The sequence below is a fragment of the Amblyomma maculatum genome, chromosome 11 (genome assembly GCF_055883805.1).
Source record: "Amblyomma maculatum isolate TAMU_Amacu chromosome 11, ASM5588380v1, whole genome shotgun sequence".
Classification (NCBI taxonomy): Eukaryota; Metazoa; Arthropoda; class Arachnida; order Ixodida; family Ixodidae; genus Amblyomma; species Amblyomma maculatum.
In genome coordinates this window covers 162,963,209-162,989,461 of record NC_139354.1, presented here as the reverse complement: position 1 = coordinate 162,989,461, position 26,253 = coordinate 162,963,209, and the positions used below count along the sequence as shown (strand labels likewise).

Genomic DNA, 26,253 nt, shown 5'->3' with positions numbered 1-26,253 from the left:
AAGTCTTTGTTTTTACCAGGGGCGATTATACATCAATGAATAACGAACTTGCTTCCTTCCTTCCCAATTTTATTACTCTAAGTCAGAGTTTAGACTGCATTTCACTCTGGGAGGTATTCAAAAATAAATTGGGCAGCCTAATTGATAAATACATCCCAACAAAACTTCTTTCTGGTAAGCGGCGCCGCGACAAACCATGGATCACGCGACAAATCAGACGGCTTGTCAGGAAAAAAACATCGCCTTCTTCAATCATATAAAAAGAATCGTTGCCCTGCTGTATTGCAGTCAATTCGGGCCCTTGGCAGTGCACTAAAAACTGAAATTAAAGCCCATAAGGTTAACTTCTTTAATAATCTGGGTTCTAAACTGCGTAGTAATAATCCCAAGGAATTGTGGACGTTTCTGAAACACAACGGACGCGAACCAGTCGGAATCCCAAACTTAGACGTCGATGGTGACCTTGTTAGTACTAATGGTGATAAAGCTTGCCGCTGTAATGCATATTTTCAGTCTGCCTTTGCGCCAGCATACATCGGAGAACTTCCGAACACTCGTGAATCTATTACAGAAACCATGCCTGAAATTGTTTTTACTTACCAGGGTGTTTTAAAACTGCTTAATAACATCAGGGCCGCCTCCGCCAGCGGCCCTGATGGTGCACCTACCATTGTTTTAAAATCATGTGCGAATGAAATTTCTCATTATTTAGTGACCTTGTTCCAAACATCGCTTAACTCGGCATGTTTGCCAAATGACTGGAAAAATGCTAATGTTGTCCCAGTGCATAAAAGCGGTTCGAAAATGTCTGTTGTTAATTACCGACCCATTTCTCTGACTAGCGTGTGTTGTAAAACATTGGAACATTTAGTTTACAGTGCAGTCATGAAACACCTTGACTCTCATGACTTCTTTACGCCAGTTCAGCATGGCTTTAAAATGGGTTTTTCCAGTACCACCCAGTTACTTGAGTTCAGTAATGATCTGTTTTCCTCTTTTGACCACGGATATCAAATTGATTGTGTATTTCTGGATTTTAAAAAAGCCTTTGATTCTGCACCTCATGTGCTATTATTACATAAGTTACGTTGTCTTGGTCTGCATCCCAATATCATCGACTGGCTCCATTCATATCTCCAGGACCGCATGCAGCCTGTTGTAATTAACGGTTGTAACTCCGATTCCGTAAACGTCTCCTCAGGTGTGACCCAGGGGTCTGTCCTTGGACCCCTTCTTTTTCTCATTTTTATTAATGATATTGTTCTTGACCTCACCTGCCAAGTTCGGCTATATACTGACGACTGAGTGCTTTACCATGTTGTGGAAAGTTCTTCCGACGCATTAAAACTTCAGCGAGACTTAAATTTTATCCAGTACTGGTACTCAAAATGGCAAATGTCTTTGAACATTTCAAAATGCAAACTTGTCTCGTTCACTCGTAAGCGTTCCCCTCTACCGACCTGCGACTCAATAAATAATGTTCCCCTGCAAAAAGTTTCTGAATATAAGTATCTCGGCTTATATTTCACATCTAGCCTTACTGGACGAGACAAGTTGAGCATATTACATCGAAAGCCTGCAGAATGTTTAATTTTTTAAAGCGTAATTTCAGCAAAGCACAGTCAAATGTCAAGCAGCTCCTGTATTTCACTTACATAAGGCCAATTCTTGAATATGCATGCCCTGTATGGGATCCCCAGTTTATTTACTCATCAGACATGCTCGAACGCGTCCAAAATAACGCTGCCAGATTTGTGTCTAACAATTATAATTTTTCATCTAGTGTCACATCTATTAAACATCATCTTGGTTGGGAATCTTTAGCTCACCGCAGAAAACATTTCAGACTGCAGATCATGTATCGCATTTATTTTGGAAAGTTCAGCATTGACAAAGACTGGTACCTGCTTCAACCTCACTTTTTGTCTAGACGACTTGATCATCAGTGGAAGATCCGCGAAATAAAATGCCGGACAGATGTGTATAAAACCTCGTTTTTTCCACTGACGATCAATGAGTGGAACCGGCTGCCAGCTGGCATCAATGAGTGTTGCACTGAAAATTTATTTCGGGCCTTTTTATCGGATTTGTGACGTGGCGACAAGTTCTCTTGCGTGTGTTTCCTTCATTACTTTGTTTTTGAGTGTTTTCATCACTTTGTTCGTCACGCAGTTGCCCCCTTTAGATGCATGTTTCTCATTCTGCATTATCACTTGTGTCGTGCTATTTTCTTCATTTTTATGTATTTTATCACTGGCGTTCCCAGCAAGATTACTTGTCATCTCCCCCCCTGCAATATTGCCTTTGGGCGCTGCAGGAACCTGTAATAAATAAATAAATTTGTCGTCAAATGTGACGGGCTCCAATTGCTTGTACAGACCTCAGCAAAAGGTTTATGAGTGACCAACAATTAGAGCAGGAGGGAGGAAAATAGTGATTAGTTTCATTCTCAAAAAACCGACTAGAGCTGCTACGCACGGAAAGTTAAAATAAAACAATGTTCCCTGCTACACTTTCTAAGTACAGAAAATTTCATATAAATTTTAAATTAGAGCGAAACCTCTGCTACTACATGTACAAAAATGTTTCATCCAGCTCCCACAAAATGACTTTAGAATCGGATCAAGGTCAAACCAAGCACACACCTCAAGACTAAAGATTTATATACCATTACTAAATATTGTCACGCGCCTTCGTAGAACGTCGACCGGAGATGAAGAACGGTCTGGTAGATAGAAGAAAGAAGAAGAGGGACGTTTGTACGCTTCGCAGCAGTCCTGTTTGGACCGATCCCTGTAAATAAACCCCCCGTGCGTACAAAGCACGTAACATCTTGGTGGAGGTGCTTGGGTAGCGACCACGGAGCGTTTAATCTATCGAAGAAGCCGTAGACTTGCTGGCCTACCACCAATGCCATCAGACATGACTGAAGACGGCAGTACCGAGCAGCCAGGATCATCCACGGCGAACAACTAGCCCCATTATCGAGAGCCGCGTACGTTTGCCGGTAAACCTGAGGAGGACGTTGATGAGTGGCTGAAACACTACGAAAGAGTGCGTAAATACAATCACTGGAACGCCGCTACTAAGCTGGCTAATGTGGTGTCCTTCCTTGCCGCCACTGCCTTTGACTGGTTCGATAATCACGAGGATTCATTACGTACATGGGCTATCTTTACAAGCGAAATCAAGAAAAAGCCATCTTAAAGCTATGCAAGCTGGTCAATCCCACTATGCTTGAAGAAGACAAAGTCCTCCACATCCTGAAATGAATAGCGGATGACGTTTATAATTTACTAAAATTATAAACGTCATCCGCTATTAGCACCCTAGTGAAAAATCCCTATGAGTCACAAAAACCTCAAACATATTCTCATCATAAACTCATATTAATCTCATTCAAATCTCATATAATCTCATACTAAACTAATTCATCATATGAGAAATATATGAGAATTAATGAGATTTGTACCAGTTTAGTATGAGAAATCCGTATGAGGTTATTGTGACTCATACGGTGTTTTTCACTAGGGCAAAGAAAGCCTGAGCACCACCTCTGATGTTATAAAGCATCGTAGAACATTTGAGGCTCTCAAGCTGTAACGAATTACACCTAAATTCGGAAGACTGGCCAATGTCACCTCTGTAGCCAGTGTTGAAGCCTGTCCTTCAGTTTCCATGGCTGATATGATACGAGAGATTGTACGCGAGGAATTGTCAAGATCTAGAGAAGCCATCTGTAGTAAAGAATATGTGCGGCAGAGTTGTGCACCGCAGACAAATGTTGCCGCCCTGTCCACTCCGTGGGTTCAACCTAGCGGCGCTTCGCATATGGACGATCAGCGCAGCTGTACTCAACGTTATGACAACCAGCCAATGGAAAAGAGGCCCGCCTACTCTAAAAATGTGGTTCGTCAGCAGCGAGAGCCTCCCTACAACCAACGTCGCGACTTTGTTAGTGAGGACTCTTATGCTGATCGCAGGCGCCCTCAACCTGTGTGCTACAGGTGTGGCATTGCAGGGCATATCGCTAGATACTGCCGCCGCCGTTTTCCAACTGTTCAAGATTACCGACCCCACGCGAACATTCACGGACGGCTGCACACCGAACAACAGCGATCCCCGACTATGCCTACTGGGGACTCATACCATTCGACATATTTGCGGAATTCCTCTCCTGCATCTGATCGTAGTGTGACAGCGCCATCCCAGCGCCCGCGTAGGTCACCTTCCCCTCGACGTCGTTCTTCCCCTACGCCTCAGGGAAACTAGGAGGCGCGGCCGATGGAGGTGAGGCCGCCGGCGAGTCGATGACGTCCATACCTCTGCCCGTGTTTATGTTAAAGAACAAATTGGAAATGTTTGTTGATGGTGTGAAAACAACGGCTCTTGTGGACACTGGTGCTACAGTATCTGTTACGAGTTTGAGTTTTAAGAACCGTTTAGGTAGAAAATTAATGTTCAGTGGTGACCGTGCAGTGTTATTCTGTGGTGTCGGTGGTCAACCTTTAGGTCCTCTAGGTGTGTGTGCTTCGGATGTTGTTATTGGCGGCCTCAAGTTTAGAGTAGAATTTGCAGTACTGCCTCGGTCAACGCATGATGTGATTCTTGGGACTGATTTTCTGCAAGAGTGTGGTGCAACTTTAGACTGTGATACGGGAAAGATTGCTTTGAATTCTTCACTACTTTCGGTTCTTGTGGATGACTCGACACCTGAATCTGGAGCATTTGCTGTGGAAGAAGATACAATTGTGCCAGCGTTATCTGCAGCATTCGTGCGGGTTTTCTCTATTCGGAACCAGTGCGAATCTTTTGAGGCTATAGTAGAACCTACGAGATTCACCTGCTCTAAGAAGAGTATCCTTGTGCCTCGTTGCGTCATTCCCGTGACTAGAGGCCGCACTGAGCTGTGGACAGTGAACCACTCCGAAGAGCCAACTGTGTTGCATCGGGGCCTAAAACTCGCCCGTTTCGAGGAAGGCATATCCGGTTCCGTCACGGCGTTAAACAGCTCTATCACTGAGCAGCAGGTGCAACCAGGCATGGAGACCCAAGTTACGGCTATGATTAGTAAGTCTCTTTTTAGAACTGAGCGTCGTATTCTAGTGGAACTACTACTGAAACACGTGACAGTGTTCGACTTTGCCAAGGATGACTCAATGCCACTGCCTACCAGTCGTATTCATCACACGATCAACACTGGGTCCGCACCTCCAATACGTCAGAAGCGCTATCGAGTCTCAGCAACTGAACGTAAGGTAATAGATAAGCAAATTCAAGACAGCTACAGCGCGGCATTATTCGAGAGTCCTGTAGTCCTTGGGCAGCTCCAGTTATCCTTGTTAAAAAGAAAGATGGCACATGGAGGTTTTGTGTTGACTACCGCCGTTTAAATTCAGTCACGAAGAAAGATGTCTACCCGCTTCCACGTATAGATGATGCAATTGACTGTCTGCACTCAGCTTCATACTTTTCTTCTATTGACTGGAGATCCGGTTACTGGCAAATCCCCATGCAGATTGCAGATAAAGAAAAAACGGCATTCGTAACACCAGACGGACTTTATGAATTTAACGTTATGCCTTTTGGATTATGTAATGCACCTGCCACATTCGAGCGGTTCATGGATACAATTCTACGTGGACTAAAGTGGCAAATTTGTTTATGTTATTTAGACGACGTTGTAATTTTTGGCAAAACATTTAGTGAGCACAACAGCCGTCTGGATATCGTACTTAACTGCATGGAACGAGCTGGTCTTGTACTGAATGCAAAGAAATGTCATTTTGGCGATCGTGAAACAACTGTCCTCGGTCACTTAGTTGACAAAGAAGGTGTTCGACCAGATCCCAAGAAAATTGAAGCCGTCAAAAGTTTTACCGTGCCCAAATCAGTAAAAGAGCTGCAGAGCTTTTTGGGGCTATGCTCGTACTTTCGACGCTTTATACCAAGGTTTGCAGATATCGCTTACCCACTTACGTGTCTACTGCATAAAAATGCACCATTCAATTGGACCAGCGAATGTGACTCAGCTTTCCGTCATCTGAAGTTTCTTTTGATCTCGGGCCCAATTCTCCGCCACTTCTGCCCATCAGCTCCAACTGAAGTACACACTGACGCAAGTGGTATCGGTATCGGCGCTGTACTTATACAACGCCATGAACGCGATCAGCACGTGATAGCGTATGCCAGCCACTCGTTGAGTAAATGTGAAAGAAATTACATGGTTACGGAGCAAGAATGTCTAGCTGTTGTTTTCGCTGTACAGCGCTTTCATTCCTATCTGTACGGGAATGCTTTCACGATTGTGACCGACCACCATTCCCTTTGCTGGCTCGTGAGTCTTCGTGACACCTGTGGGCGGCTCGCTCGCTGGGCTTTACACCTACAAGAGTTTTAATTTTACTGTGGTGCATAAAAGCGGCCATAAACACTCAGATGCTGACTGTCTTTCGCGTTTGCCGCTTCAAACGACTGATAACGACTCAGGCAATTTCGATGAATATTTGGCTCCAATTTCACAAACCTTCCCCGATCTCCGAGTTTTCCGAACCGAGCAAACGCAAAGACAAAACATTAACTTCACTGTTTGATTCCGCCAACGATCCTATGAAGAACACATTTAGCATTCGCGAAGGAGTGCTTTACAAGAAAAATTTCGCCTCTGGGGAAGCACGTATGCTTTTTGTCGTTCCGGAAAGCCTACGTATCACAGTTCTAGAAATGGTGCATGATGACGCCACGTCTGGTCCCCTGGGAGTGGCCCGAACACTCCACCGCACACAGCAGCGATTTTACTGGCCGAAGATGCGTTCAACGATCGAGCGATATGTAGCCAGCTGTGTGCAATGCCAGCGCTTTAAGCTGTCGACTTCAAGCCCACATGGAAAACTGCAGCCGGTCACACCTCCAACAGCCCTGTTTGAGCAACTTGGCATTGACCTTCTTGGACCTTTCCCATGGTCCTCTAAAGGAAACCGATGGATTCTTGTGTGCGTTGATTTTTTAACCCGCTACTGTGAGACAGCCGCGATACCATCCGCTACTGCGTCTGAAGTATCAAATTTCTACTCGTCATTCTTCGGCATGGCCCTCCTGCAGTCATCATTAGTGACCGTGGACGCCAATTCACAGCGGACATTGTCGAAGAACTTCTTCGCCTCAGCGCCTGCAGTTTTCGCCACTCCACGCCATATCATCCCCAAACGAACGGTGTGGTAGAACGAACTAATAGGACGCTCACCACAATGTTGGCTATGTATGTCACTGCAGACCATAAGGACTGGGATGGCATTTTGCCGTTCATTACTCATGCATATAACACAGCGCAACATGAGACAACAGGCTACAGTCCCTTCTACCTTCTCTATGCTCGCACGCCTCGCTGTGCCCTCGACACCATACTGCCATTTTTCATTCATGACGAACCTTCTCTTGCTACCACACACTGCAGAGCTGAAGAAGCCCGCCAGCCGGCCAGAGTTCGAATTTTATCTTCACAAGAACGTTCTAAGAACCGCTACGACGCCCGACACCAACAAGTTTCTTATGCTCCTGGTGACTATGTGTGGTTGTGGACACCTCTCCGTAAGCGTAGTCTTTGTCAAAAACTGCTGCCACACTACACCGGACCGTTTGTTGTGTTAGAACGCATCAGTGACCTGAATTACGTCATAGCACGCATAACGGCGAATGGTCGACGGTCACGGCAGTCTCAGGTGGTGCATGTAGCCCGCCTCAACCGATTTCATTCCAGAGGATCTCTGTAACTCGCCCGACGGGCTACGTCTGCGAGGAGGGAAATGTCCCGCGCCTTCGTAGAACGTCGATGGAAGATGAAGAAGAACGGTCTGGTAGATCGGTGAAGAAAGAAGAAGAGCAAGGGCAGAGGGACGTTTGTACGCTTCGCCGCAGTCCTGTAAATATGTATGACTACCATATTTACTCACATAATGCTCACACCCCCAACATTGGGCGTCAAAAATCGGAATTTTTTTTTTCCTCACATAATCATCACACCACCAATATTACCACCGCGAGAGTCATCTGGATGGATGGATGGATGGAATATAGGAGCGTCCCCTTTGAAACGGGGTGGTAGCAGTAGCTATCATGCTCATTTTTCTCCATATATCTTAATTATTGATTTAGAATGGTTAACTAAACCATCATTCTATTTATTAAATTTTGCTCCTACATTACTAACATTATGTCACTTCTCTGCTTTTAAACCACCAATCTTCCAGCCGTTTTTTGCTAGTTTCCACCGCCGGTTTATTCACCCGGCCACTGTTATCTCTAAACCCCAGAGCTTCAGGAGCAGTGATTGCGCCTGCATCAACTTCCGGATGGATACCATTGCATTCGAGTATAATATGGTCAATTGTTTCACTGCAGTTTCTACATACAGCACATGCGTCATCTCCATTGTTAAATTTCTTTTTGTAGCTGTGTGTTCTAAGCCACCCTGATCTAGCTTCAAAAAGTAGGGCGCTGCCGCTTGAGTTATCAAAGAAATCTTCCTTCCTGACCTGCATTTTCCCCTTTCGGTATAAATCCACACTCTGTTTCTTTTCCATCGAATTTATCCAATTTTTACCTTCTGTGTTTTTCACCTGTTGCTTAATGCTCTTTATTTCTCCGTCCTTGTTACTAGCATACTTACTAGTTAGTTTCCTAGTTCTTTTCCTCCATTGTGAGTCAACGCTTTTTAGGTACAGGTATTTAAATACCTTAGCTGCCCATCTGTTACTGTCCAATTTCCTCAGGCGTTCCTCACATAATATTTTACTCTGAGCTTCCCATACTTCGAAAGATGCCCAGCCCATATCTCCCTGTACCGCCTCATTTGTAGTTTTGCCGTGGGCACCTAGTGCTAATCGTCCAACGGATCTCTGATTTGTTTCTAATGTCGTCTGTACCTCTGATTTTAGGCACAAAACCGCATTTCCGAAAGTAAGTCCTGGCACCATAATTCCTTTCCAAATACCCCTCAATACCTCATACCTATTGTATCCCCACAATGCCTTATGCTTCATTATCCCGGCATTCCTTGGCCCTTTCGCCTTAAGTGATTGCTCATGCTTTCCAATGTATGCCAATCCTTCGTTTACCCATACCTTCAGATATTTATATTCTGCTACTCTAGGTATTTCAAGGCCTTGTATTTTAAGAGCCTGATCAGTTGAGCCGTTGAAAATCATCAGACCCGACTTAACTGCGCTGAAACTGAAGCCTAGAGCGTCCCCTTCGTCTCCGCAATACTTAACTAGAGTTTGCAATTCTTCCAGACTCTCAGCTAGCAGCATTATATCGTCTGCATACATCAAACCGGGGAGGTGCTGCTCTACCGCCTTTTCCACCTAATCTATATGACAGGTTAAAACCTAGGTTACTGTCTTGTATCCTCCGTTCCAGGTTTATCATATAAAGCATGAACAGCACCGGTGATAGAGGACAGCCTTGTCTTAATCCTTTGCATACTTTGACATCCTCCGTACTTCTTATCCCTTCCCATGTAATTTCTACTTTATTATCCCGGTATATTTCCTGTAGGAACTCTATTATCTCATAACCGATACCTTCTTCTTTTAATATGTTCCACAGGAGTTCCCTGCTTACGTTGTCATACGCCTCGTTTATGTCCAGGAAGGCCAAATACAAAGGTCTATTTTCCACTCTAGATATTTTGATACATTGGGTAAGCACGAACAGGCTATCATCTAAGCGCCTACCATTTCTAAAGCCGTTCTGAAGTTCTCCGAGTATCTTGTAACTTTCAACCCATGCTTGCACCTTTAATTTCACCGCCTGCATGGCTAACCTGTACTTTACAGATGTTATGGTAATCGGCCTGTAGGATTTTATGTGCATCCTTTCTCCTTTCCCTTTATAAATCAAATTCATTTTACTCTGCCGCCAGCTGTCCGGAATTTGCTTATTCGTTATTACTGTTTCCAAAGCTTTTAACAACGTTTCCTTACTTTTTGGACCGAGTTCATTAATCAGCTTGATCGGAATTCCATCTATTCCTGTAGATGTGTTTTTAGGTATATTTTTTTCTGCCTTTTTCCAGTTTAGATTGGTCAGTTCTAAGGTGGTTTGTATTCTGCTACCTTGTGTTGCTTCCTGATTTGCGGAGATTACCCTATCGTCGTTCTTAAATGACTCGGCATTAACTGATGTAATGTAGTTTACTGCGTTGTCTCCCTTTAAACAATTTCCCTCGTTATCTTGAATCCGATCTTGCTTTCTTTGATTCTTCTTCCCTAGCCAGCTTATATGGTTCCAGAATTTTCTTGCTCCGCCTCTAGAGGCATCGTGTATATCAGCCATCCAGCGATCGGTGGACTGTCTTATTTTACTTTGGACGAGGGCCTGCACTTGAAGTTTCTTTGGTCAATATGATTTCCATTTTTGGTCGATTTCCTCCTGAGAAGCCTGTGCTTTCTTTGCCATTCGGTGTTCCCTTGAAGCAGCCCGTCGTTGTTCAATAGCTTCCCTGATTTCCCTATTCCACCAGCTCCGTGGATTCCTCTTTCCATTCCAGCGGTTTGCTACTTTAACCGCCTGAATTTTCCTCCTTGTGAGTAGTTCTACCTGTTCATAATCCCAGTCTTCCATGGGGCTTTTCTCTATTGCTTCCTCTATGTCTGCTGCTATCTGGGCTATTTGATCGTCGTTTAATTTTGCGTTTATGTTTTGTCTAAGTTCCATTTCTCTTTTCATCAAGGGCTCCATCTGCAGACTAATACGTTTATGATCACTTCCCAGACTACACTCCCCTTCTTCGTCTATTTCCATTTTTGTGACCTTGCTATAAATTTCCTGCGACATCAGACAATAGTCAATGGTCGTCTGCCTGTTGCGGAATTCCCACGTGATTTGGCCTCAACATTTTATTTCTCTATTTACTATAACTAGATCGTGTCGCTCGCAGAAATCTAGCATTAGCTTCCCGTTACAATCCGTGTATCCATCCAGATCGTCGATGTGGCCGTTCATGTCCCCCAGCAGAATAATATTGGCCCCGTTTCCAAACTGGCTTATATTGTCACTGAGACATTCAACAAGATCCCTGTTTTCTTGCCTGCATTGATGTCCTGTTCCTAAATAAACTACCCCTAGCCATGTCCTTATGCCGGCAATGGTTCCTGAAACCCAGATATGTTGTTTACAAGATGATTTAATTCTTTGCCAATTTGTTCCCTGGTGTATCAACATACCTACCCCTCCACCCTCTTTTTCCGTTCTCGTTCTGTTACACCCTCCCAGACGTAGCCTTCTATAAAAGGCGGATCTTCTAGATCCCTGAGATGAGTCTCGCAAAGAGCGTACACACCTATTTTGTCATCCTTCAACTGCTGTTCTATCTCTAGCCATTTCGCTTTTTTTCTACCTCCTTGCATGTTTATGTAGCTGAACCTAGTGTTATATTTCTTTTTTGTATTTTTCTTTCTCGACCTACTCTGCCATTTTTGGGGGCTCAGCCTCCATTATTACACATTCTTCTGCTTCACTTCTAACTACCTCTGTGTACGGAGTCCTCGCGGACCCCCTAAAATAAGCTACAGCCCTGCCTGCCAGGCGCCAGCCGATCTCTGCTCCCACCCTTCTGTTAAAATGAATGCCATCTCGCTGAAAAGCCCTACCAAAACCTGCTTTATGTACCTCTCTGTTTACCTCAACCACTTCGAAACGCTTCTTCAGGCTTAACTTTCTTATGTCCTGATTAAATGCCACCACGTCCTTTTCCATCTTTCCGTTCAATCCTAGCACCTCTGGTACTGTGCATACAACTATCTGCGTCTGCTGTGCTATCTCCCTGATCTCGTCAACTCCCTTAGCTGAACTTTCCACCACTCCTGCAGCGTCACCATTTAGGACATCGTTTAGCCCCGCGGCTACTATTACCATGCTGCGCTCCACGGAATTCTTCAACAGCCTATTTTTACTCTCTTTTAGCACTGCCCTCATTGTTCTCCCTGGGAAGGCTCCAACCAACACTCTCTTATCACCCCTTACACGTTCCAAGATATCTCGCTTGCACCTGTTCATGTTAGAATCTCCGGCGATAAGCACCTGGGCCTTCTCTCTCCCTCTCCCAACTGTTGGCTCCTGCTTTCGGTTATCTGTGTCCTTATCTCCGGGATTTTCATTCTTCCTTACTTCTTCCTTTTTTTCCGGCGTCTTAGCTGCTTCTAAATAACTCTGACGGTTCGGATCCGCCTGACCTACTTTGCTTATGCCTTCCATGCCAGAACTGGCCCCAGCCACGTGGCCCGCATTGGAATGTTCGTCCTTGTTGGTTCCAAGGACAAAGTCGGCCCTTTTTTTTTTTCAATTTCAGTAAGCTGTCCAAGCAGTTTCTGACTTTCCGTCCTTAGCAAACGTACTTCACTTTCTAAATCCTCCACACGAGACACTAAACTGCCCCTTTCTTGATCAAATCTATCTAGACGTGCATTCAGTACGCAACACCGACACAAAAAGTCGCTGCCTTCCGCTTCACCTACAGAGTCAAAACGCGTTTCTTTGAGATTAACCTGCGCCTCACACTGAGTACACTTTACCTTCTTTTGATTGCACATCTTAAGCGCTCATCGACTGAACTATAACTATTACGAATTCTTAAAATATACAAATTGCCAAAAGAAGACACAAGAAACGACTAGCAAACACGCGTTAAAAACCAATTCTGCGAATGCCAATAGCCTAGAAAGAAAAATATTTATCTAAACAAGATAGCTAAACAGTGAACGCCAAGAAAACCTAGCTGCCGGCACGAAAAACCAGGCCGCTAGGACCAAGAGCTAAAATCTTTTCTTTAGGCTGCATCTAACCTAACTAGCTGAAAACGAAATAAAGTTAATAAAAGAAAGAACTCATCTATTTGACGCTTCGGAAGCTCCCGCTGTCGCCAGTCCGTCCGTTTCCGGTAGCTACGTGCAATCAGAGGAGCGATGGAACACGCGTCCGCACCACACGGCTGTCAACTGTCAACTCCGGCTGTCAACTGTCAACTCCTAGTAGTAACAAGCGCCATCTTTGGAGCGCTACTGAACCTAGCTGGCCTCGTTGTGTGCACGCGCTGCCAGGCGGCGATAGCGTGCTCGGGTAGATCATTATAAACGGTTATGCTCGTCTTCTTCTTTTTTTAACCTTCATGATGATTGTAGTCGTCGCCATTTTGCGAGGTGTCCGCGTCTTGTTGTCATTGTTCCTTCGTTCAGTCTCCGTTACTTGCTGTGTTCCACCGTCTACCGTGTTCTTGGTGCCGCATCGCGGTGGGGTGGTACGCAAGTTATACAGCTGCTTTTAAGCTGAAAGCTCGAGTACGGGCTTCAGCATAGCAACCACGCTGCCAGCAGGCACTTCAGCGTCAACGAGTTCTGCGTAATGCGCTACTGGAGAGTCGAGACAGCGATTGGAGTGTCGATACGGACTCGGATAAAGTCTCTGATCAAGAGTAGAGCTGTATGGTCTGCTGTGAGAATTATAAAACGGAACACGGGGAGTGATGATGAGGCTGCGTGCGGTAAATAAATTGCTTTAGCAATTTGTGCTTTAGCTACCCTGTACTTTATAGCAAGGGCAAGTTCTGCTTGAATGTAATGTTTTGGTTATATTTACAATAGCTGACCTAAGAATCCCGGTTCGCACCTATTTAAATTTGCTTTTAGCGCTCCAAAACATGTGCTCAAAACTTTTCCCCGCATAATTATCGCACCCCCCAACTTAGCATCAATTTTCCGCGAAAAAAAGTGGGACCATTATGTGAGTAAATACAGTATATATCACACAGCTCATGGACGCCTTTGTATTTCGCGTTTCTATGGAGGTGAAACGCAAAGGCACCGTGTGTTGTGGCCCAAAAGGTGCTGACAAAAGTCCCCACCACCACATATTGGAGTTGGAGTCATTATCGTATATGCAGAAGAACCAGATAATTTAATTATTTCACTCCTGTGGCCTTAACTCGATGCAACCACCATCTTGTTGCGCATCATGGTGGCCTGCGTAGGCACGCTCCTGAGACTAGACTGAAATGTTTAGTTGCATAATTTACAATATGCATGGCATGAGGTCCTGGCTGCTCGCAAATATTTTATTATGTGCTTAGTAAAGTCTGCCAAAGTTTTTTTATTTGCTAGCATAGAAAGACCAAAGGAACAGGGCATTTTCGAGGGTTGTCGAAGTTATCCGGGTACGAGAATAATAGAGGATATAATTTACTCCATAAAAGGCTCTCTCAAAGCTGACTTGTGTAGATGGCATAGCAAGTGCTACTGTATAGCTAGTGAATACAGTTCTGGACTCCGCAATTTTTCCTTCTCCCAAATTTTCAAAACACTCGAGCCTTTGCTTATTCTGCGGGCACCTTTTCAAATGTGTAGAGAAGGCTCTACACAACCTCAATTTTGAGAGAACTGCCACTGTATCAGAGTCCTCAGAGGCAGTTTTCTTCTCTTTCCATAAGAAACGCTTCAAGCTCATGCATAGTTTGTAAGATTTTAGGGGGAGATTCTGCTGCTGCGCGATCTTATGAAGCTGGCTCCATGTGGCGACCAAATTCTGTTTCGCTGGGCACCTTTCCTCACTGGTCAGTGTGAAGTGATATCGATGTCTCACGTTGCAGGTCACCGATTGCACAATTACTGCTTTTCCCTCTTCTATTTATTTTTTCTTTCCGATCGGGTTGAAACGATAGCCCGACAACAGAGATAGGTGCTCTGTACGTGACAATATATTCTCCTGTGTTCTGTCATCATTTTGCAAAGGGTGATTTTCAGTAGTGTTGTGATGTTTGCGGTGTGCAGTGGCACTTTGGAAATAAACGAGGAGAGCGCTTTACGAGCAGTGATAAAAGAAAAAAGTAAGTTGCCAGCAAAAGTAGGTCGAAACCGCACAACGAACCGGTTCAGAATGGTTCCTCCAATTTGTTCCTGTTCAGGTTCAGTTCCAAGATAGCAGAAAACATTCAGGTTCGGTTCCGGCTTTCGGTTCAGTTCCAGTTCCGGTTCGACACCGTGCTTTGAAGCCAGACGTTACGGGAGGTAAAATAACATCTGGCCGGGAATTACATTCACGTCCATATCCAGTATTAATTATTGTTCACGATTTTGGTTGGTGAATATTTAATACGTCTCAACCAGCGTGGTCTGAACACGTTTTCACCGTTTCAGGTGACAATCGCAAGGAAGGTTTCAGGTGACAATCGGCTTGTAATCTGTTTAGTTTGACAGCGAAATACTTTCTAGCCGATTACATCCATGATTACTTGATACTGATTAAATTGGAGCACATCCTCTGCATTCCTTTGTGCCAGTGGGCATGTGCTCCCTTCATAACAAAGGCCTTGCTACTACAGTGCTCAGTCAAATGCCCTTCCACAGCGTGCATGTACGCCCCAAATGCTCATCGCTGCAGTTCGAGACATGTTATATAACACTGCCCAAAAGAGATCACATGACCAATGCCGGCCACCTACGGATTAAAACAATCAACTTGAACACCAAAAAACTTTCAACAGGAACGTGCAAAAAGTGTCATAACCTACAGAAACAGCCACACCACAAGTATAGGAATGAGCGATCATGAAACCAATATATGGTGGTGTGAAGGTGCACGCCTTGCTTGCAAGTGCACAAAGTTGATGTCCTTACTTGCAGTCAAATAGGACATGCTATCCTACTCACTGTTTAGCAAAATACTATTCAATGCATTCACTGTATATTTCACTTGTGATGTCAGGAATGCTATATTTGCTTGAATTAGATCAATCCCTGCTAGTTGTGTATGCACAGTGCTCAAAATGACTAAGAGGCGCTAAGAAAGCCACTTCTCAAAGCTTCAAAAGGCACTCAAGAAAGCCTAACAGAGACGCTGCTACAGTGATGAAGTTCCCTCAGTCTGAACTGAACACGAAGTGCACTTTACGCCACTTAGCTTGAACCATTCCCACTTACAGAGGAGGATGTTGCTGTTCTCCAGCAGGAAGTCGAGGTGGTCGAACATGGCCTTCTGGTTCTGGCGACTCGTGCGGCAGAAGTAGCACAGGAAGCGGCAACACGACACCACCATCTCGTGCGAGGTGTCCTGCAAGGGCTCGTGCTGAACAAGTGCTCTGGGTTGACTCATAATGTCAGCTGCTCTCAGGAGCCCAAAGATGCACAAAAGGTTTCCAAACATGTTTTCTCCACAGAGTAGGCTGTGAAAACATACTTTATCTCAAGAAGCTCAAGGTTCATAAGGCTTTTGGGAAACTGATGTTGCAAAATTCTCAAGTATTGGAACATATGTGGTATACTCGATATGTGTTAGACAATTTCCAAACATCTAGAAGCAACTGTACTAACATCCACAAGTCTGACTCTTGTACAAACCACAATATCTGGGCAAATTATCTGCACACACTGTGTGCAAAACACAGATCCTTATCATTTAATGCTGATCCCATTTGGACACACTTAGTTTTACTGGGCATATGATGTGGTGGCCAACTTCCTCTCTGATCTTGAAATGCTGACATGAGGGAAAGCCCACTGCACGGCTGTGTAGAAATCTCGCCCATGCAGCTCTGATATGCGCACAATGGGATGATGATCATAAGATAGCCACTCTCGTTTTGTCCCCAAGGCCGTATTAACATTTAGCCGACATGATAATTTCTTTTGAAACTATAGCTTCAGTAGACGGGAATATGAACTTCAAGTGAGCCTGAGGGGAAACCACAAAACCCTTGTGGTGTTGCTGTGGTGTTGCATCCCATGGTAAAAAAAGGCCAAAGTCAAAGGGATGAACTATGGCGTGGGCACATGGTTCGGTGTCACGCGATGATTGACGTCACATTGTGTCTGAGTATATACATAGAAGCGTGCAGTGCACCTGGCCATTGCTGCAGCATGCAGCCCAAGGAGAGGGACGCAAATAATGATACCATGTACACCCCAGCTTTAACTGTAGCTCAACTATAAGCTATTTTTTTTCCTCTTAAAAGCATGCTCCCCTCCGGACAGGCTGATGCACTCATCTTTGACTTTTCACTTACAGGAAAAGTACTGGGAGGTTATGTGTACTACAATGATGCAGGTACCAACAGCGGTGAAATCAAGTTGCTAAACGTGCCCCTCCCAAGCAAAGCTCAATCACACTCAAGACTTATCAAGCATGGACAGATCAAGAAGTAACTTGATAACTTGACTTGGGACGATTCGGCCTTTCTGCTAGCCCATTCAAATCTCAATCGATTAGGTTTTACGAATACAACATTTTTTATTCAAAGTCCTGTGCCCCATCCTCAGATTCCCTCACTTTGCTGCCCACATTATAGCTTGCACGCTGCTACTCTAATTACCTCTCCAGTACAGCAATATTTATTTCTGTTGCGTGATGCTGATTTCATCCACTCATATACTGATGAAGAAATGTCAACACTTTAGGTTTTTACTCAAGGGTGCAAAACAGGGTAGGAAGAAAATACTGAGAAAGAGGAGTGCTTTCATCTAGCATCTATATTTCACAAATAAAGTATAAAAGACAATGCCCAGGAGGAAAGAAAGCCCATCAAACAACACAGCCAGAGGCGGGGCAAGTATGCAAAGGCATGCGCAGACACAACAAAGCTCTGGTACAACGCTGATATCTCACACAGCTCTCAAGCTGCGAGTGCCCTCAGTGGCGATCGACTTCGCCCGGACTCTTGTGCAAGTATTCATCCGACTCAATAAGATTCTAGTGCAGCATTCCACTCCTCTGCTGCTGACAGTCGTGGCACGGCAAAGTGTGCACAATATGGTTCTGCGATGTAAAGCAAGCGGACAGCAGTGCGGCATCAGATAAGAGAGGTTTGATTTAGCTCTAAGGATGTTGAGAAAAGGGCAACTTGCTTTTTATCATCAGAAGCAAACTGTCAATGCAATGTGTTCGCGATCGAATAGCATGCACCAATTCGTCACCAGCAACAAGCTTTCTTGACTAAACAAACTCATATAAAAAAAAAGAAAAGAGACTGCATCAGTAAAGAGGGTAGCAAGATTAAGAAGGACGCACTGTGCAGATAGGTACAACATAAAAACACACTTAGGCAGACCGGTCCACTCTATGATGAGTTATTTGACATAAAGTAACTAGAGATGCGCAAATATTAAAACTTTCAAATATGAATCAAATAGAAATATGAGAGGAAAAAATGACTTCAAGCATTGAGTCAGTTCAGTTCAGTCGTTCAGTCCTGTCCGACTCTTCGTGACCCTGTGGACCATGTCACGCCACGCTTTCCGGTCTCTCACTATCTTCCTAACGCACATAACTTCATCTGCAGTGCCTCGAGGATGCCATCTAACCATCGCGTTCGCTGCCTACCCCTTATACGGCGACCCTCAACCTTTCCTAACATCAAATCTCTTTCCAGCGACTCCTCTCTTCTCATCAGATGACCAAAGTAGCTGAGCTGTAACTTTAGAATTTGACCCTCCAATGAGCAGTCAGGGTTTATGGTAGACAATATCAACTGATTTGATCTTCTGGCAGTCCAAGGAACTCTCAAGAGTCTTCGCCAGCACCACAATTCAAACGCGTCAATTCTTCGGCGGTCAGCCTTTTTCACAGTCCAACTCTCGCATCCATACATCACAACTGGAAAGACCATAGCACGGGTTATACGGATCTTGGTTGGCAGACTAATGTCTCTGCTCTTTACTAGGCGGTCATTCTCTTTCCCAGAAGCAGGCGTCTCCTAATTTCATGGCTGCAGTCCCCTTCCGAGGTAATCTTGGAGCCCAAGAAGAGAAAATCTGTCACAGCTTCCACTTCTTGTCCATTGATGCACCAGGACTTGATAGGGCAAGACGCCATGATCTTTGCCTTTTTAATGTTCAGTTTAAGCCCAAACTTCTCACTCTCTTCTTGTACGCGCATCAGAAGTCTCTTGAGTTCCACTTCACTTTCTGCCATTAAAGTGGTATCATCCGCATATCTAAGGTTGTTGATACGTTTTCCAGCAATCTTCACTCCAGCTGAAGACTCATCCAGACCGGCCTTCCTCATGATGCACTCTGCATATAGGTTAAGCTTAACTACGATGCCTGCCACTCTCTCATTAACACCATACAATTCCTCTATATTACCAGCTATATCCTCACTGACAAGGAAACCTACTCCTAGGTGTCGCCTCTCCGGTAAGCCTCGATAACACAGTACATAGCCATCCTTCAGTACAGTATATGCCTTCTTCGGCCTCCTAACCTAAGTCCTATGACATCCATTTCATACTCTCTAGTTCCTCTAACAACGCTGCTAAAAGCCGCGCTATATAGGGTTCTAGCATTAAACGTGGCCAGGGTCAGTTTCCAGTGGCAGCCTGTCCAGCGGAGCCAGAAATTCTTAGCATCCCCGGATACCACTGGTGACTGAGAACTGAGGTTTTATAGGACTAATCACGGCAGGTTGTATATTAGGTAATTTTTGAATACTCGGAAAATCCCGAATATCAGTTTTTCGGATACGAATCTGAATTGAATAAGAAACATATTTGATTAGTATTTGAAATTCTGAGTACTCGCACATCCATAAAAAAAAGAACTGCGAACGCTACAGAACTCATCTTGTGTACTCGCTATGCAGTCCACTGTTGATAAAAAGGGGTGTTTTTCATCCTAATGAACCCATTGTGGATGCCTGACCTTGTCAGCGGGTGTGGTCTCGGGTGCGGATGGTGAGGCCGGAGACGATGCTGCTGCGGGCGCCTGCCCCGAGGACTGCGTCTGGGCACGCTTGCCCAGCGTGTTGATCATGACGTCCATGACATTCTCGTTGACACGCAGCACGCGAATGAGATCCGGATGTTGGAAGAAGATCCGGTTGTTCACCAGAGCCCTGCACAGGGATGCATATTTTTTTTTTACTTTGCACAAATGCAAACAACCACTGCTTGTTACAAACGCTACAGGCATCACAGAGAGAGGCACTGAACAAGGGTAGAGGGGCAAGTAGAGCGACAAGTGAACTGGTCTTCATCTGGGCGATAAGTTCACTTGTTGAAACGTTGGCTCGACTTGCGAACTGAGGCTCCCCTTCTACCCTTGTTCAGTGCCTCTCTCATGCGTGTAGCCCTCTTCTTTCTCTCGCTCTACCCTGGATCATTAATTGATGAAGGCACTAAACTCCTCAGCTAACGACCTTAAGCCACAGTCGCTAGGATGCCATGATAAAAGTGGTCACAAGGGTTGCCCAATATATTCACCTCTCGTGCAAAACAGAAAAAGAAAGGTGCTCCAGAAATGCACACCTAGCACGGAGATAACAAAACTAGCCAACGTATAGTGGTGACATGATAGAAAAACAGCACAACAGACGTGGACGGAGGTGAAGAACAGACAGGACGGGCGCTGAACTGTCTGTTCAGCGCCCGTCCTGTCTGTTCTTCACCTCCGTCCACGTCTGCTGCGCTGTTTTTCTATCATGTCACCATACCAACTCGCCCAGATCTCTCTTCTATTACAGTATAGTGGTGAAAGGAATGTGCAACCTGGCCAGTATGCAATTTGCTTGAATGAGGCGAGTCTCACACCAGTGTCAGCAATGCTGCATCAACAAAGACACCTATTATTATGTAATCAGGGTGCCACCTTATATGCAGGTCTTCTGTCTTACAGGTCTGTCTCTTAGCAACAAAGAAGGCTACAGTAGTGCCAATCAGTGGGTACTCTCATGCTTGATCACACTTAAAGTGACGTAGGTGCGGTTGAAAAATCCTTTACAGCCTAAAATATGGCTGTGCACTGAAAACGCACACAAGGCAGTATGCAAATGTGTGCAAGTTTTTGGCTTCTGCAAGCCCCACAAAGCCTCAACGAAGGCACCAGAACGTGCTCAATGAGAGGCTTTAAAGTTGCTCAGCCACAATGAGAAAAGATCCCTATAACAGGACCATGCTGCTCTTCCCAGCACATTTTCCCATTACATTGAGCTGCACAAATGTGACCAGTCAGAATATGGCAGAAAAGATGAAGAGACAGCAAATATCAACGCCACACATCATGGCTGCAAGTATATCCCAACCTTGCACACAACCAGAGACTTGTTTTTATGTATTCCATTACGCCCAAAAAGATATTGAGCAATAGGCTCGTACGAGAGGATATCCCAAATGTAAGGGGGAAAGGGACATTTCAAGGAATGGGCACAAACAGGAGTAGTGGCCAACCCAATGAGAAGAGAAACACAAAAAATTTGGAGGCAAGCAGAATGTGTTGATGCGAGACAAATGAAATCAATTTCTTTCACCCTTTGATCTATCTCTATTTCAATTCTGATTCCACTGTCATCAATCTATTTCAATTATTGCTTCTATTCATAATCTCTGCTTTTTATGTTGGTCTTCTGATTCCACTCCAATTTCGATTCTACTCCACTCTGGCTCCTTTTACTACTCTATAAACAAAGGGGTTATTTTGCCTCACGGGATCCCAACAGCCAACAATATGTCCCAGCAAAGCCCAATCAGCGAATGTTGGTTTAATTCTCAAGTTTGTAGGCATTAGTTTGATTTCTTGGTTTTGGCAATATATTCTCCCACGCATGCTAAGACATTTACAGACAACTACAGTCGCAACATTGGCTTGGTTGCACCCAGAATCACGTGATGCCTCAATATGATTTTATTGGTTATCTGCTGCTACTACAAATGGGCAGCAAAGCATCGCTTTCCTTTCTTGGCTGACTAGGCTGTGGAGTCACCATGCACACAAGTGCACCAATGCCAACATAAGTGAGCCACACTTCCTTTACACTTTTTCGCTGGCGTTCCAGGCACACATCCAGGTTCACTTGACACAATCCCAGCTGAGGCTAGAATAAGTGAACAGAATGAGGTTCAAAGTGGGTGTCCAATGGGAGCTCACAGAACCCAGCGCTCTTCAGACAGACAGCCAGTGCCTTAGAGACACTGCATACGTGGAAACACACGCACCAGAGGCTCTTGCGCATGACCTCCTCCTCAAGGGGGGACATCTGGACAGGCAGCAGGGCACGCACGCGGCCCAGGTGGCTGAGCACGCTGATGATGTCTGCCTGGCTGAGGTGACTGATGACGTACGTGTTCTCGAGGGCATTCATGAGCTCCCCGCACGCACTGTAGACGCGCAGCAGAAGCCGGAACATTTGCCGCACCACCTCGCGGTCCTCTATCTCAGACTGCTCCGCCCACTTGACCACCGTGTGGACCACCTTGCGCGTCAGGACCTCTGAGGAGAAGACCACCTATATGTTGCTACCTCTTTTTTTTGATGACAACTGTCTTAAATAAGTAGAAGCACTAAATATTTGTATTTTTGTCCTCATTATTAGGAATAGTGCATGAGACAATAGTGTAGAATAGATAAATAATTAATAAGTAATTTTTTCCAGGCAGTTGCAGTTACGGTTTCAACCACTGTGGCCATTACAGATGAGTATAGGTTCTTGAGTCATGAAAAAACTACAATATAATCACTGTAAACTCACTTTTCGCGATTTGAAGAAGTCAGCATAAAAATTGAAAAAAGAATGAAAGAGGGGACCCATAAGCTAGCACTCATGAGCATCTTATGTGTCTTCTCTTCTTCCTTCATCCGTTTCTTGTGCTTCCTTCTTCACATCATGCAACCCCAACTACCCAGCAGCACAATCTCCTGGAGAGCACTTTTCATGATTACAGCTTTTCTTGGGCAGGCTGGTGTAAATTAAACTAATGAGCAAATGAGTGACTATGCTGCATGTTTTGTTTGCATCAGGTGACCTAAGCTCGTGTGAAACACGACAGCTACCATTTCTCATTTGGAATCGACATCACGCAGAGCTTTTGGAAGTACTAATCAACGTGGCTGCTTTCCTATGCGCTGCCTATCATTCCCTCTACTCCTTTAACTGAGAGATTTTTTGAATGCGGAGGTGATCTCTGTTGGCTCTGCAGGTGAAAGAGATAGCGCACCCTCAGGCAGAGTGATATGCTCCTTCTCCTCCTTGCCCGGCTCCTCGGACGCCTTGACCAGGTTGACGAGGGACATGAGCTTCTGGCGGAGGCTACTGGTGCTCTCGCCCCCATCGCCTTCGGCTGCCTCCTCCTCGGCTGAGCAGGCTGCCTTGAGACGTCCCACCAGATCCTCGTGCATGCCACTCAGAAGCTCCCGCAGGCTCTCGCCGCAGGGACACTGGTCGCTGTTCTCCTCCTCCAGGTTCTTGAAACCCAGGATGGCACGCATCTGCAGGTTGATTCACTCATTCTATACTTTACTGCAGGGATTGACTACCACTTGTGTAGTAGAGCAGCCCCTAAGTATCATGCTAGGATCTCGTTTCCACCAGCTCAGACAGCACAAAAGATAGGAAACACTGGACGAGTGCCTGCTCTTCACAGGCAAGCATGGCTAAACAAGCAAACACTAAAATATATCACCAACCCACCAGGTCAATCGCTGCCCCTCCTCTCTCAATCCTCAGTGATTTCAAAATAGTTGGGTTAGTGATATTCATGATGGGATTCGTATGTCATTTTCAGAATAAAAGATTAAAAAAACTGGAGGAAAAATCACAGGCTACCTGACTCCAAAGCAGAAGTGGAAACTGAGCTGACAAAGCTAATTGGTTGGTCCACTGGAAATGTTCGTTAGATTAATACAAATAAATATAGCACCATAAACGTTAAACCAAAAGGCAGACAAGCCGCTATTTATTATTATATAGCATTCAGTACTGCTGCTACTGAAATTGTCAGCAAACAAGATCTTAGGAGTGACATTTCTGGTTGATATGACAGGTACACACCACACTGATTTTGTCATAAGCTACAACAGCACTTGCCAGATGTCGGTATTATTACCCTAAAAATATAAAACTCAACATTTACTATGTATTATTCACATTGCATTTAAATTATCGTCCTTGTTTGCAGACTACAATGACCAGCTGGCGTACCAATTATCCCTGTAATCTGTTCTTCTGTTCCTTCTTAGTGATTACGAAAAGATGTAACTATATTTTGAGACTTTCAAGAAAAAGGAATGGCAACAACATTTTGTAACCTACCTATGTACAACAGCCATGTTATCGTGAAAGAATTCTGCACTAAGAGCTGCCATGCTTTCCAGTGCTCACTGTGAATTGAGACAAAATGCTAATTACTTATATTTTCATAAATAACAAATGTTTTAACACATTGTATTCTACTTTTGTTTAGAATTTTATTTGAAAATGTGAACTTGCACTGCAATTTATGCTATGACCTTGTGTGGGCCCACAGGCACTTTTCAAGTTGTCACAAGTAGGCTTTTTTGCCAGGAGGCCTTTAACCTCGAGTTGTAAATTAATGAATTTAGATTCCACCAACCAAGTGGCATCATGCGAAACCATCCAAATCTCGATTGTCTCTTCACATTTAAGAGCTTTCAGACCCAATTTTGGAAGTGGGCCAAGTCAGTTTTGAATATGGGTCAACTCAAATTTCAAGCTGTACAAAGTCATTTTTGGGTGTGGTCCATTAGTGAAACCATCTCTCATCCTTCACATGGATGATGACATGTGACTGGCTGTGGTTGACAAGATCCCTTCAAGGAGAAGGAACGCACAAAGCTGGCTCCGCATTTAGCACCTCGTGGACTGCAATAAAGTACTCAGTGGTTCATGCTTCAATTAGCAAGTGGAACAACATATTCCTTTAAGAAGATTCAAGAAGGAAAGCTGCAAAGGTGCAAGGTTTCCTTGCTGGAAGCAATGCTAAATACAGGGAAGTAATTAAATAGGACAGAACTCGCACTGCTACTCTGTGATAATAATTAAGAGCTAACCACATGAGGCGACAATTTCTGGCGATATACCACAGCTGTCAAAGAAATACTGCTTATTACGTCACTCAGGTTCTGGATTTGCAGAAAGTTTCGACCGGAAGCAGCTCGGGAGGCAGCCAATCACAACTTTTGTTCTGACCGAGTCAAGTCTGTCTTCCTAGTCCAGTTTGAGTGGAGACACTACAGACGCTTTTTCCAAGCCATTATTGCGGCTACATATTACAAGGAGTAGGAGAATGTCCCTGCTAGCACACTGTGTCCCTTAAGAATACGATCAATTACCAGGATTTTCATTTCATTGTACTTGGTGCTATCTAAAATGGGGTACCAGCATAATTATACTGCCCCTAACTGAGCGGTGGAAACGCTAAAAATGGAGTAAAACAGCGCTAGGCAAGACGGGACACGTGCGCTAACCTCGTGTTCTGCCTAGCGCTGTTTTACTCCATTCTTCAACAAGTAGCAGCCAGCCCTCTTCTGAAATGATACAAACACACCACAGAGTGCAGGGGCACCAGCGGCAATGGCCTCATGCAGCTACTGCTTTAGGAATGAATTTCCTCCCATTCATTCAGTTTCTAAGCAGAGCTCGTATTCTAAATTCACTTTCATATCCTACACTCTCAATTAAGCCTCACCGCTGGTTAATTACTAAACACTACTACACCTGTTAAGTGTTCGCTGCATTATGGCCTCTTCTGACAGGATCAGAGAAGTAAAATATTCGTACCAGCTACAAACGCTGCACTATTATGGCAAGCGCAAATGAAAGTGCTGATGGAAAAGCTGCAGGTGGTCTCTGCGGATAACTCTATCCGCAGCAAATTATACAAAACACAAAAGAATGCCTGTGGCCAATTACCAAAGAAGAGCCATGTATGTGCACTGTAAGGTACCTTCATAGCAATTTGAAATAAGCAGCACATATTCTCGCTGGAAATCAGAACATGCGCGCACAACAGCATTGTGCTACAGCAGAAAATAGCATGCAATGCGATTATGTCATACTGATTCTCTCTCCATTTCTGCTAACATAGTGGACACTTTATTTTGAGCTCAATATACTATCTTTTCACATCACTTTGAAACGAGAGTGTCTTGGCACATGCTTTTCAAGAAGCAAGAGTCGTCAAAACGGCACACCATCACCAAGGGCCACATCAAGTCAACATCCGAATAGCATATTGTATAAACGATCCCAATTGTAACCTTTCCTTGTACACACAGGCAATGTCATAAACAAAGGCTTTCCCCAAAGCATGCCATGTTTGTGTAGTTATGAATGATGTTTCGGTCCTTCAAAATCATTACCAAGAGAACTAAAACTGAACAGTCAAAAGCATGTAAAAAAAGCAAGCGACATATTTAGTGGAAGCACTGTAATAAAACTGCAGAGATCCCTTTGAGGTGGAGAAACTTTCACATTATACCA

General features: G+C 44.5%; 1 protein-coding gene across 1 annotated transcript in view; it reads right to left on the bottom strand.

The window, feature by feature from the left end:
* Positions 1-26,253, bottom strand: part of RyR (Ryanodine receptor) — a 1,181,579-nt gene that overhangs the window by 550,910 nt on the left and 604,416 nt on the right. Inside the window, exons 52-55 of the mRNA XM_084584752.1 lie at positions 22,970-23,240; positions 21,971-22,244; positions 19,683-19,875; positions 15,969-16,098 (exon numbers count right to left, since the gene is read on the bottom strand). Of these exons, the coding sequence (XP_084440878.1) occupies positions 15,969-16,098; positions 19,683-19,875; positions 21,971-22,244; positions 22,970-23,240 (868 nt within the window). The remainder of the gene's footprint in view (positions 1-15,968; positions 16,099-19,682; positions 19,876-21,970; positions 22,245-22,969; positions 23,241-26,253) is intronic.